Consider the following 14619-nt stretch of genomic DNA (forward strand, 5'->3'; position numbering starts at 1 on the left):
TTTTTATAGTTTATTTATTTTTGAGACAGAGAGAGACAGAGCATGAGTCGGGGAGGGGCAGAGAGAGGGAGACACAGATTCTGAAGCAGGTTCCAGGCTCTGAGCTGTCTGCACAGAACCTGATGCGGGGCTCGAACTCACAAACCACGAGATCATGACCTGAGCCGAAGTCAGAGGCTTAACCGACTGAGCCACCCAGGCGCCCCGAAATGGAATCATCCTTAAAGGCTGTTGGACCAACTGAACATAGAAGAGTCAAAGGGGTGGACAATCCAGGCTGTTCTACAATGTCCTCAGCTCCCTGTGTTCCCCTCAGTATTCCTGAGGCTTTGGCTCTATTTTCTCCTGTAGGTTTTTTTTTTGTTGCTGTTGTTTCTTCTGCATAAGACAGTGCCATTCACATTTTATCCTGTGCAATAGAAATTACATTCTCAGGGCCTCACGTTTTGCTCAGTTGGAAACAATCCCATTCTCACAAAATATGACTTGAGAAAAATGTGCACGGTGTTGTGAGTAGACTGTGAACACTTGGCGTTGTGACACTTTGTGACACTGTGCGTATGTCAAAACCCAGAGGGCCTTAGGACACAGCTAACCTTAATGTTAACTTCCGACTTTAGAATACTGGTTCATTAATTATCATAAATGTGCCACACTCGTGTACCACGTTAAAAGAGGAGAGAGAGAGAGAGAGAGAGAGAGAGAGAGAGAGAGAGAGAGAGTGTGTGTGTGTGTGTGTGTGTGTGTGTGTGTGTGTAGAGGGGCATGGAGAATGATATGGGAGCTCCATGCTATGGATTCAAATTTTCTGTAAATTAAAATCCATTTTAGGGGCACCTGGCTGGCTCAGTTAGTAGAACATCCCACTCTTGATCTCAAGGTCATGAGCTCAAACCCCACATTGGGTACAGAGATTTCTTAAAAAGGAAAATATAAAGTCAATTTTAAAGCAACTGAAATAAGGGGCTCCTGGGTGGCGCAGACAGTTAAGCGTCCCACTTCAGCCCAGGTCACGATCTCACAGTTCACGAGTTCAAGCCCCACATTGGGCTCTGTGCTGACAGCTCAGAGCCTGGAGGCTGTTTCAGATTCTATGTCTCCCTCTCTCTCTGCCCTTCCCCACTGAGCTCTATCTCTATCACTCTCTCTCAAAAACAAATAAATATATTAAAAAAGTGTTTAAGACAACTGAAATAAATGTTCATCCCATAACAGCGTCAAGGACTTAAAAAAACAACCCAGTAGCTGTTATGAGTTATGACAACCTGCCAAAGATAGGTGATTTAAAACTAAACCTAAAGAGAAAAGAGGGCTGGCAACAGCCTTGGGAAGCTTTTCCCATGATCTGGCATAAAATGGGGTTTGAATTTGTGAGGATGGAGTGAGGTGTAAAGACGTTGAGCACGTACTCGGTCCCCAACCTACGGCACAGGTATGAAGCCTTTCCCACAGTTCAGTGCCGCTGTTTCATGTCCTCGTTGGCTCACTGAATATCAACAACTGCTCCCCTACACAGGCCCTGTCCTCAGACACGCCTCATGGAGGAGGAAGCAAACCCAAGGCCACAGGACAGCTCAGTGACAAGAGGGTGGACAGGAGAGAGGGAGACAGAGGATTCGAAGCAGGCTCCGCGCTGACAGCACAGAGCCTGACGTGGGACTGAAACTCACGAACCGTGAGATCACAACCTGAGCCAAAGTCAGACGCCCAACCCACTGAGCCACCCAGGCGCCCATAAACTTTTTTTCTCAAGTGGCAAGTTAGGTCTAGATCTTTGGCAAAGTTAAGCACTCATATACCATGAGTGGGTGTACAATGTACTTAGATTAGCAATTCGATTCACCACTTACTAAGCACATACTGTGGCCGGAACACTGAGCTCTGCGGCAGGGCACAAAGGCAGGCAAGGCAGGTCCTACAAAGCTGTACTTGGTAAAGATCTTCTCTACCTATGGAACACTTTATTCAGAAACTAAGATTAGGGCAGAGAGATCAAAGACAAAAAAAAAAAAAGTTGCTTCAATCAAGTTCAGTAAGGCTAATGTGACGGAAGATGAACAAAATGAGATACAGGAGAGAGAGAAGAACAGGACAAAATTCCCAGGTAGGACATACGCCACGTTATCATCAGAACTTTTTAAAGAAATGTTTGGTCTTTGTTTAAAAAAAAAACAAGAAAACAGCGGGGGGGGGGGAGGGGACTGGCTGGCTCAATGGGTAGAGCAGGTAACGCTTGATCTCAGGGTCATGAATTTAAGCCCACATTGGGGGTAGATCTTACTTAAAAACCCAAACACATACAGACATACACACATACAACAAACCCACAAGAAAGCAAATGGCAGGCAGCACCTGGATCACACAAATATAACCCCAAAGGACATGTGCTGAATTCATGACTTCATTCATCGAATCATTATTGCTTCTGCCAACAGATTTAGGTTTTCATAATGCCTGCACAGTGTTCTCACCTCCTGTGTGGTCACAGCCTCTCTGGTCGTCCAAATGGGGAGTCTAGTTTGCTATGCATGGTGGCGCCATGAAAGAGAGGGTATATGGGTCACCAGGACTCATTCAAGTGCAAAGTACCGGCATCCTCTCCAGTCTTTCAAAGCCCACTGTGTGAGAAGGCTGCCACATCCCTGTGTCTCGGGGCACATGGAAGGTCTCCCAGACAAAGCCGCCATGGTCAGGCGAACGCTTCGTCTCCAGCTCCGCACTCCCGCCTGATACTCCGATTCCCAGCAAATATGGCTGCCGTCTTCCCTCACAGACCTCACGGTCTGCCTTCTCTGGGGCCTGGTCTCCCGCCTCCCCTTGGCATGGATGTCCCTCTCCTCACTCTTCCCCTCTGCCCTTAGATCCACCTCACTCCGAGCACCCAGCTCAGCCCTAAGCCTTCCTCCATCAGCCACAGGCCTTGGGGAGATTCAGGTGACCCAATCTGGAGGAGACCCTGCCAGAATCTTTAAGACACGTTATGTTGGATTAAAAGCTTGAAGAGGAGACTGTAGGAATCCCTGAGGTTTCCCCACCTTGGAAGGCGAGTGCTCCTCGCCTCACACCTACAGAAGGTGCAGTGAGGTGGGTCAGCCAGGCCTGTTCCTGACAAGCGACAGCCTACGGCGTCCACAGGAAGTGGCCTCACACTCCTCGCAGTGGAGCCTGGGAACGGCAGACAGCCAGTGCTCACACCCCAGAAGGTTTTCCTGATATTTATCAGTTTGTTCCCTTCTTTAATTCCGTCCTGCGCCTCCTCAGGGTTTTTCTGAGGAATGTTAATGACAGACTTTTCTGACTAGAACTTATTTGCGAAAATACCAGGCAGGGAGAGAAGGGAGAGATCACAGGCCTGTGGGATACCCTTGGGGAGAAATTCTGATGAGGCAAAGCAGGTGTCCTTTGTTACAGAATCTCCTCAGGTTGGTCTGTCTGGACCCTTTGAGCCTGAAACTACTACTGCCTCATGAGCCACAATAGAAAAAAGCTAGCAGGTTCCACGGCCAACTAAAAATGGTCTAATGGAGAAGTCTGCCCTTTGTAAACTCCACAATTCTAAGCCAAGGAGAAGATTACACACTTCAGTGCTATGTGTAAGCCAGAGAACTGACTGCTCACTAGCCCCTACAGCGAGGCTTATTTTTTTTTTTTTAACTAATTTTAATTCCAGTATAGCCAACATACAGTGTTCTGTTAGTTTCAGGCATACAATTCAGCACTTCCATACAACACCCAGTGCTCATTACCACAAGAGTGCCCTCCTTAATCGCCATCACCCATCCCCACAACAGTCTGTTCTCTATAGGCAAGAGTTTCTTGGTTTGCCTCTATTCCTCTCTTTGCTCCTTTGTTTTATTTCTTCAATTCCACATACGAGTGAAATCATACGTATTTGCCTTTCTCAGACTTACTTTGTTTACCACTAGACATCCATCCATGTTATTAGCAAATGGCAAGGTTTCATTCTTTTTTATGGCTGAATAATACTCCATTGTCTGAGCCATAGGCTTAAGAAAATTCACCTTGAAACTTAGCCCCAGGATCCCTCAAGGCTAGTGACATGTCTTCTACGCAACATCTAAGAATAGCTACATATTGTTCATGAAGAAAGGTCCACAATTATTATAGGTGAATTGACATAATACTCTAGCATATCAGTTATTTTTTAAATATTTTTTTCATTTTTTTCATTTTTTAATTATTTCTGAGAGAGAGAGAGAGAGAGGCAGTGTGAGCAGGGAAGGGTCAGAGAGAGAAGGAGACACAGAATCTGAAATGGGCTCCAGGCTCTGAGCTGTCAGCACAGAGCCCGACGGGGGACTTGAACCTGCGAACCGTGAGATCATGACCTGAGTCGAAGTCGGACGCTTAACCAAGCCACCCAGGCTCCCCTCTAGCATTTCAGTTATATTCTCCCCATCTGCACTTGGTTTTCAAAGCAAAACACAAAAATGCCAAGTAACAAAATCCCTATAACATTTCCGGCAAAGGATTTCCAAATGCTTTCGGCCCACGGACCCACTCTGAGCTTCACGCACTTGCCAAGGAGGGGAGGCAGCCTGTCCCACAAGCTCGGGGCCCGCTGGGCGTGTACTCACACTCACAAGGTCACCATGGGGATCTCAGATATGCTGGATGTGCTCCTAAAAGCACACAGCAACTCCTTCACTTTTTCTAAAGCCCCATTTCTTCAGGCTACAGACTTTAAAGCCACTGTTTTTATCCCTTTGGCCATAGAGCTGTCAAAAATAAGCCCTCGAGAATCTGCCCAAACCCATGATGTGTTCCTGAATAATGTGCAAAATACTTCCATTTATGTAAGTTAGAACACATCCTCTCCAGGTCCCCTAATGAGCAAATGACAGGAAGAGGCTATGAAGTAAGAGAGACGGTCTCATCCCTTTGTGCCAGAAATATACACTCCTCATCTATGGGGCAAAGGCCAGCAAGAGCTTCCCTGCGAGATTTCTAGAAGCACTGATCTTAGGACAAAAGAAAGCTCACAATAAACTCCAAATGAGGTTGTTTAAATACCTTTTAAAAATTTTTTTTAATGTTTATTTTTTGAGAGAGAGAGAGAGCACACACACGTGTGAGAGGGGGAGGGGCAGAGAAAGAGGGAGACACAAAATCGGAAGCAGGCTCCAGGCTCCGAGCTGTCAGCACAGAGCCTGACGCAGAGCTCGAACTCACAAACCGTGTGATCAAGACCTGAGCCGAAGTCAGACACTTAACCATCTGAGCCACCCAGGCGCCCCTGTTTACATACATTCATATAACGTCATCAACAGTAGCACTCTGATATTTTCGATGGAACCAAATGAATGCTAAGCAAGTCATAATTAACTATTTTCATATTCTAATTAGCACCTTCACACTTAAAATCACACCTACATCTTAGGCCTCAAGTGGCTGTGCCTTTACTTTCTGGGTGCATTTAAAATGGTACCAAGACGTTTTTCCAAAGTCTCCTACAGCCTGACTCTTGGAGAGTATTAATTAGTTTCTGCCACAGAACAGGTGATGGAAAGACCATGAGCAGTACTTATGAAACGTGAGGTTGGGCTGGCTCATTTCTTTAAACGCAAAAACCAAAGCGATTAGGCAGACTCAAATCCCAGCAAGAAAAAAATAAACATCAATAAGAGGTAACGTCTTCAATTGCCGCAGAGTGCTCAGGCAAGCCTCATTTCAGAAGCTATTACAATGCAGAGAGACTCCATGTCATCCAAGAAACAAAACAAATACGTGAGGGACTCTGTTTTTCAAATTAAAATTCCTCTCCTTCTAATAGTAATGACACAGCAGGTCCCCATTTCACTGAATCCACCTAGGACACAAATGCCTACAACCGTGCATGATTATGTTACACACAGCCCTAAGGAAGGAAAGGCCCTCCCAATTAAACCATTGCTGGCAAAAAGTTATCAAATGCACCCCCAATACCCAAGTCCTTATATTGGGAAGAGAGAGTCTCTTTGAACGATGAAATATGGTATTATCATCCCTGATGTAGGAAGAGGAAGAGAGGTTAAATAGCTCCTGGGAGTATAGACCCAAAGTATGAAGTCCCTTTGTATCGTAAATACTGCCCACTGAGGTTATAAAGTGAAATATAAGCCAGCTGGCATGGTCTATTGCTAGGTTTTACCTAGTAATTTCCTACGTTATGGCCAAAAACTACATATTGTTTATGCTGCCATTTTTTGTGATAATCTAAAACATTTCAATATAAATTTGAAAAACTGAAAGGTGAGCTATTTTTTTTAAACTTCCAGAAGAGAGGCACAGGTCTTCTATATAAGACCATTCTTGGCTGCTTTATGCCACACAAATAGCATATTCTCACCACCACAGCTCATGGTGAGGTAGCAAACTTAATAGGTTCCTCCTCCTTAAAGAAAACATCCACTTTTGCCTTCCTAGAAGACAAAGAATTCTTAGGAACATCTTTAAACTATAAATGAGGAATCGCTAATATTCTCAGGGAACTGGGAAACAAGGTAAAACGTAAGATCTAGCATCCGCAAAATTATCAGAATATTACCAAAGTCTCAAGAGAAACCGTTCAGGTCAGAGTCCTTCTCTTAAGCCTTATGAGAAGAGCATTTAGTTTTTCAGCAAGAGGGGCTGCTGACGCAACTCTCTCATAGAGGCTTTTCCTCTCTTCGGGGAGATTACTAGGAGCTGATGTTCCCAAATTGAGACAATATCTATTTTCAACATTTTAGGGCTAGTTTCCCATTTAGTCTTGCATTCAGCAACGGCATACATTGAATACTACATTTTCTTTGGTTAGATAGCTTCTTGTAACACTCCTATTGTTTCTGATCAGGCTTGGCATTAAAACCCTAAACTCAGAGCCTACCAGTGAAAACTTACCATGACACTCTATCAGCAATGATCAAATTAGGCATGACTACCTGGTCAGAGACCTTAAAAAAGTCAGCATCGCTACTCAGAATACAGACTCTTCATCATGCTTAACAAGAAAGCAAAATGAAAAACTAAATCAACCACAAAACATACACCAACTATCTCTTTTGTAATAGACGCCTGCCCAGGAATTTCAAACCAAATCCTTAAAAAAAAAAAAAGTGTGAAGGTTTCACAATGTTTCCTTTTGAACTAGATTTCTCTAAAGCTTAATGACATCAATCAGAAGCAGACAAACAGACCCAAGAGACAAAGGGAATTTTTCCATTCAGTGTTAGGTTATAATAATGTCAAAGATGCTGCCAACCCTCTACGATGACAGGACTTTAGAGAGAGTGCCCCAGGAAGTAGTGTCCTTAAAGACACAGCCTCAGTCTAGGGCTGCTGTAAATCTTACCTTCTGCGTATTTGGCTTGATACAGCGAACAAAGAAAGGATTAGAGGAGCTTAGCGTTGCCATTAAGGAATGCAGGGAGTCCTATCAGAAAGGAAAAAGTATATGTTGATTTAGTTTCTTATTATATCATTCTACAGATTTCTCAGCATCTTAGGCACTTATCAGAAACAGGAAGACACAACAATAGAAATCACAGGAATATTAATTTTTTATTATTAATGGAATATTAAGTTTTATTTTAACGTTGTCAGTCTCATATAAAAAAAGCCAAGATGCTACAATTCATGGTCACTGATATTACTTCACAATATACAAAACTCATTTGTCTCTTCATTGAAATAGTATTGTTGGGAAAAAAATATTCTGTTCACCAGCAAAAAGCAACTCTAGGCTATTTTGATGGTTAGTACAGAAAATCTGGGCTGAATGCACTGTCCCATTGGAGGTTTTTTTTTCTTCTCCTAATTCATTATTTCCAACAAAATGACGGTCTATACCAGTATTTCACATTCTCTCACTCTTACCCTCAAATCACCAGGCAGATCTTCTGAAATACTCATTTTTTAAATTTTTTTACATTTTTTGTTGTCATGGAAGAATTTTTAACATTTTCCAATGCAGACAGAGCGCGTAATGAGTGCTCATCACCAGCTGCGCCTCACGGCTAATCTCGTTTCATCCGATCCCTGTCTGCGTCCACCCTACGCCCATCCCTTTCAGAAAAGCAAATCCCGGACAGCGTTTTAGTTCATCCCTCAAGATTTCAGCGTATGTCATTAAAGGCCAAACAATTTCCAAACATGTATCCAACCACCATATTATCATCCTCAAACGCTTGAACAGGAATTCCTTAATTCCAATATTAAAAGAAGCAAGTGTCTCATATTTCGTACAAAAATCCTCAAGTGTCTCAGATTCTGTGTTTTTGAAACATTCTGTTCCTCGAAGTCAGAATGCAAATGAGGTTCCTGTACTGTACCTCATGTCTTTAAGTCTTTTATTTTTTTATTTTTTTTTTTTTAAATATTTTTTTATTTATTTCTAGGAGAGAGAGAGAGAGAGACAGCGTGAGCAGGGGAGGGTCAGAGAGAGAGGGAGTCACAGGCTGAAACAGGCTCCAGGCTCCGAGCTGGCAGTCAGCACAGAGCCCGATGCAGGGCTCGAACCCACGAACCGCGAGATCATGACCTAAGCGAAAGTCGGACGCTCAACCGACTAAGCCACCCAGGAGCCCCGTCTTTAAGTCTTTTAATCCCCTGCGTTTCCCTCCATGTCTTTTTCCTTCTTACAATTTTGTGGATGAAACTGGGTCACCTACAGAGCTATATCGGTTACTTCCTTCTCGGGTTCAAAAGCTCTCACAGGTGACCAAATGGCCCGGCATGCTTGGCCCTTCATATATCCCGGTGCCAATTGAACTCCATTTGGGGCATCCCGTCCACTGGCCCCACCGAGTCAGTCTTCCAAGGACAGGGTTCCACACTCCTGCCTCAGGGCTCCTCGACCTGCTTGGTCTCCAACTGGAGGGCCTGGCGGCTCTCTGCCATCTCCTTGATTCCTAGTGCAATTTAATCCCCAAGTATCCACAATGCCTTTCTTCCAAGGCGACCCCAGCCAACGCTGCTCTAGAAAAAGGTAATGTAACAACTCCGCTGGGGGATTAGGAGCCCAGGTTTTGGAGTCAGACAGGGTCAGTTCAAATCCTAGCTTTTGCCCTCAGAGGGCCTGAATGGCCGGCATTTCTCCAAAGCTCAGTTTCCTCATCTATAAAATGGGGACGATAATATGTACTTCTAAGATTATGGGAGAAATGAATAAGATCATGTACATGAAGTGATTAGCCCAGTGAATGACATATAATACATACACAATAAATGCTAACTAGTTTTTTTAATTTGAGAGAAACAGACACCGTTCGAGTGGGGGAGGGCCAGAGAGAGCGAGAGAGAGAGAGTGAGACAGACAGAGGAAGGGAGGGAATCCCAAACAAGCCCTGTGCTGTCAGAGCAGAGCCCAACACAGGGCTCAAACTCACAAACCTTGAGATCATGACCTGAGCCAAAGCCAAAAGTCAGACGCTTAACCGATTAACCGACTGAGCCACCCAGGTGCCCCAAATGACAACTATTTTTATTATATCTGACCTGGGTCAAACCTGCCCATCATCTCACATGACCCAGCTTCATTAGCAATGCTGGTGTGTATCTGGTTCATTGCCAACTTCACGGTACAGCAGACTTCACACAACCCCACCAGATGCATCCAGCTCTGAATAACTAAGTGAAAGACTCTGTGATGGCAGATTTAATAAATGTCTATTGACTGACGTGCCGCTATTTCTCTTCATCTTAAGATTTGTTACTTGTGGGTAAAACAGAACAATTAAGTTCAGAAAATGGTCAGGGGCACTTGGGTGGCTCAGTTGGTTAAGTGACTCAGGTCATGATCTCCGCTCAGATCACGATCTTGTGGTACATGAGTCCAGGCTCTGTGTCAAGCTCTGTGCTGACAGCTTAGAGCCTGAAGCCTGCTTCAGATTCTAGGTCTCTCTGCCCTTCCTCCCTTGTGCTCCGTTTCTCTCTCTCTCAAAATTAAACATTAAAATTTTTTTAATGGTCTTCACATACTCTACCTCTAAACTTTCTAAAATGGCTACATATTTAAAATGCCAGTAAGAATGGTCCTTACTTTCCCGGAATTCTGGGTATCTGGACAAGGTAACTGACATGGATCTTATTGAGATATGCACTTGCTTAGTCATTATTCCCAGTTAGGATACTGTAAACATACCCGGGAAAAATACAAAAACCAAACATGGGAAGGAATACACTCTATATTCATACGAGCCTCTAAATACAAATCAAAGTGACCCCAAATGGCCACCCAGTCCTTCTATTTAGAGTAAGTAGCTATTTACTTTTAACAAGCCAAAAAAAACCCAAAATCAAAACCTACATGTTTTCATCTGACTCAGTAAAGGTAGATTTTATTTCAAAAGCACTGTCTGGTGATATAAAAGAAAAAATAAAATAAACGCTTTCCTGGATCTCACATAAACCAATTCCTATTTCCAATTCCTAAAATCACAGCACCCATAGATTCACGAAAGCCAGCAGGACAGACTAACCTTGAACTGTGAGCTCACTGTGGGCCGTCGATGTTTGCTTCCACATTTCAAGGTATCCTGGTTATTGCGGCTTGAGACGTGTTCAAACAGGTCATAGATGAAGTCGAATCTGTGTGAGCAGAGAGGAGCAGGCCCATGAGGGGTGAGTGCCCAGTTATTAGGTGCTGGATTACTGTAATTACAATGCACTTTCCCAATGAAAGTAACACATCGAGTCCAGGAAGAGCTAAGACAGCTTCCAAAGATTTCAAAACAAGCATTGCCAAAGGGCTTTAGGCATTGGAAAAAGACAAAATGGTGGCCCCCTTCTGAGCACCAGTCTTGCTGAAGACAAAGAGACTGTGTGAAAGAGACGGGGATGACATGTCAGTAAGGAGTGCTGTGTTTCCAGAGAGCCACCTGCGCTTCTGCAGCCTTGATGTCTGCCTGTAGGAGGCAGATGTTTTTGCACACCTCACTGTATTTCGAAGATCCAACCCGTTGACAGAGGGAAAAGCGCACATCTGTAGGAAAACACACTCGGGTTTAATCCTGTCCACACCCCCTCCCAAGCTACGGGACTTCAGCAGATGCTTGACTTCGCCTCATTTTTCTCATCTGAAAAAGGAGCGTAATTTACGCACTGCAGAGGGCTGGGGTGGGGGAGGGTGGTAGTGGGGAACAAAATGGGAAAATGTATACAAAAGGCTGACTCTGGTGCCGGACACAGCATAAATGCTGCTGTTTGTGGCTGTAATTACTGAAAAGTTCTATAAAATTGCCACTACTGATAAAAAATAAAGGGCTTCCAATAACTTTTTTTAATGTTTATTTATTTTTGGGAACCAGAGACAGCAAGTGAGCAGGAGAGAGGCAGCGAGAGAGGGAGACACAGAATCTGAAGCAGGCTGCAGGCTCTCAGCTGTCAGCACAGAGCCCGATGCGGGGCTCGAACTCACAGATGGCGAGATCATAACCTGAGCTGCAATAAGATGGTTAACCAACTGAACCGCCCAGGTGCCCCTCCAGTAACTTTTTATCTTTCTTGCATGGAAGATGCTACAGCTGTGGGCTGAGCGATGGGGGTGTGGGCTTCACCAACACCAGGAAAGGCAGGGACAATGTCTGAGGGTCCACACCTCCTGAGGCGGCACCGTCAAGGCTGCCCCATCACCTCTCACTTTGCCCCATCCCTTTTTCATTTTTGTTCCAGGGCGCTGTGGCATGCTCCCTCTTTGAAGTTCCCTAACTGTGCTTTGAGCGCTTCGGAGAAAAGCTCTGGTCCATTAAAATGTCACAGATGTCAAAGGTCAAAGAGCGCAGAGCGAGCAAACAGCCCAAGCCCCTCAATCTCACAGAGAGAAACCTGGACTGAAAAAGAAACTCTTTTACTCTAGTCACAAAACCCCTTTACATTAGGACAGAGGCGACCGGCTGAATGTCACCTTGCTGACCTCCACACCTGTGATCTTTTCAGAGCAAACTGCTTCTATTTAACATCAATATCATTTTTAAATGTATCATTTAAAATCTAATAACTAGGAAATTACTTTGATAGATAACATGCGATGGTATTTTTTAAAATATCACCATTAGTATTATTTTTTTTTACCTTTTTTTTTTTTTTTTTCAAGTAAACTCTATCCCCAGTGTGGGGCTTGAACTCACGGTCCCAAGATCAGGAGTCACATGTTCTACTGACTGAGCCAGCCAGGCATCCCTGAACATCGCCATTTTTAAAGATCTGAAAACTCATCTAAAAATAAAAATAGCTGAGGCATCTGAGTGGCTTAGTCGGTTGAGATCTCATGGCTCATGAGTTCAACCCTGCTTTGGATTCGGTGTCTCCCTCTGTCTCTCTGCCCTCCCCTGCTCATGCTTATTCTCTCTGAAAATAAACAAACATTAAATTTTAAAAATTTATTACAAAAATTAAAAAAACAAAAATAGCTGACACTGCTTTCGACAGGGAATCTTCACACAGCAGAGTTCAAACAAACTGAAATATGGTCCATTTCTAAACTCCTATCCGACATTGTAGGTGGGCTTCCTTCACCTCAATTCACAGCTGTCTAGGTGACAGTATAGCCACATGGGGTTGATGTTCCTAAAAGTATTACGGCTCTTTAAGTAACTGTGCTACTTTCCTAACCTAGATAATAAAAATTTGCTTGTCACAGATTCACTCTGGATCTGAAACAAGCATTGAAAGCTCTACCTCAGGGTTAATCTCCCCCCCCCCCCTCATGAAGCCTCCTACGAAAAGCTAAACTAACCAACTACTGACTTAAGGCTGTGAATTTACAATTCATGGATGAATAAATGAATGTGGAAGCTTGTAATTTTAGCTGAAGGAATGTGTTTTCTCGACCTCCCTTACACTAGACACATGCGGGTCCCACAGACCCGAGGCTGCAGTCAATGTAACACGTAGCTCTAGGCTTGCTGAGAAGAAAGGTCATCCTGGTCAAGATCTGTTCCTGAGCCAAAAAGAGCATGTCAAAACTAGCTGTGGGTTCGTGGGCAAGGCACTCAACTGCTCCAAAAATTACCTTCCTCATCTGCTTACCAAGAATGACAGTACCCACCTCACAGATACACTGTTCTCATGGTAACTCATTAAATGATGGTCAGTGCTACTCGTAGTACTTTCTAGATCTTGGTCATTTTACTAATGAAATATTGCCCATGAAAGAAGATAATAAACTGAGCTGCCTCCGTATCAATATTTTTCTGTTTGTAAATTAACAGCATTTGCACAAATAATACTTTGCTTGCTAATGACGTATTGGGTTGGAGATGGACATACCGGCTTTCTCTTAGCAAGTTGAGAAGATCATCTCTAAAGGTGTCTCTGTTCTTCTCCAAGATGCCCCGGACATCATACTGAACCTGGTTTAAAAATAAATAAATAAATGAAAAATCGTACAGTTGATCGAAAGAATAATTTCAGGTCACAGGCATCTCCTTTAAAAGCCAGACCCATGAAAAAACTCATTGCAACCTATTCATGATTGGCCTCTGAAATTAACTACTTCTCTAAATACTAGATGAGCAAATATCAATAAAGATCTTAACTAAGAAGTTACCTCTCCAGCGTAGTGTTTCACTCCAAAATTGTTCACCGCAACTCTGGGCTTCACATAGAAGTGGTTATTCTAAAAACAAACAAACAAACAAAATACAAATGCCTAATTTCGCTTACTGATCTGCATGGACCTCCAGAGAAAATTAACTACCACCGATAGTGAAAACAATTCCAAGCCCACCACAGAGCAGAGGTTGAGGACAGAGCATGTGACGCACTTTATCAAAGCCATGTGGCTCTTCCGTGTCATCACGGCAGTGATGTTAAATTCTATACTCATAAACTAAATGTGGGCATATTCTGACAAGGAGCCCCAAATCTATCCCTTTAACTGAGTTCAATTTAGTTCCAGCACCTGGAGAAGAGCTTTGGTTTGAGAAAAAAATTACGTGTGGGAAGCATCTGGAGAGCCAACAGTACTGAACTATCCTGTGTGTATTCTTTACCCACAGATCTGTTACTCAGACATAATTAAGAATTGGCAGGTTTTGACATACGGCGTGTTGATTGTGTAACTTCTCCAATAACGTGCTGTCTGTGGCTTGAGGAAAATGGCTTTCTTCATTGATAAGAGCTAGGAGACCAAGTTTCTAGAAGAGAGAAAAAAGGTAAAATGAATTAAAAGTTGAAGGTATGTCTCAAATATTTCCTCTCTACTTTCTCAAGTAAGTGGTTAAAGGAAAAGCCATAGCAATTTCTTGGATTAAAAAAAATTCAGGGGGCATCTGGGCGGGCAGGTGGTTAAGTGTCGACTTAAGCTCAGGTCATGATCTCCAAGTGGTCTTGGCCCAGACAGTGGGGAGCTTACTTGGGATTTTTCTCTCCCTCCATCTTTCCACCTCTCCCCCACTTACGCGTGTGCGCGTGTGCTCTCACTTTCTGACTTAAAAAACAATTCTGAATGATTCTATAAAGACATCCAATGAATTTAAATTCCACACGAACATGGAGAAATTGAACCCACCACCATCTTGTGGACGAAACTTTTACACCGCGTTATTATTTTGCACTGCACCTATTACTGGTGCTGGCAAAGCTTTTGATGCTGACTTAAAATCTAAGTGAAGCCATTCACACAGTGTTGATTCTAAA

General features: G+C 43.5%; 1 protein-coding gene across 2 annotated transcripts in view; it reads right to left on the reverse strand.

Moving 5' to 3' along the window:
• The window catches only part of MYO10 (myosin X), a 232790-nt gene that overhangs the window by 72655 nt on the left and 145516 nt on the right, over nt 1-14619 (reverse strand). For both annotated transcript variants that reach the window (XM_039238829.1, XM_039238831.1), the window contains exons 15-19: nt 14025-14117; nt 13529-13597; nt 13249-13331; nt 10461-10569; nt 7334-7414 (exon numbers count right to left, since the gene is read on the reverse strand). In XM_039238829.1, coding sequence (XP_039094760.1) covers nt 7334-7414; nt 10461-10569; nt 13249-13331; nt 13529-13597; nt 14025-14117 — 435 coding nt within the window. The remainder of the gene's footprint in view (nt 1-7333; nt 7415-10460; nt 10570-13248; nt 13332-13528; nt 13598-14024; nt 14118-14619) is intronic.

Source organism: Hyaena hyaena, unplaced genomic scaffold (assembly GCF_003009895.1).
Source record: "Hyaena hyaena isolate Hyena2069 unplaced genomic scaffold, ASM300989v1 scaffold_148, whole genome shotgun sequence".
Classification (NCBI taxonomy): domain Eukaryota; kingdom Metazoa; phylum Chordata; class Mammalia; order Carnivora; family Hyaenidae; genus Hyaena; species Hyaena hyaena.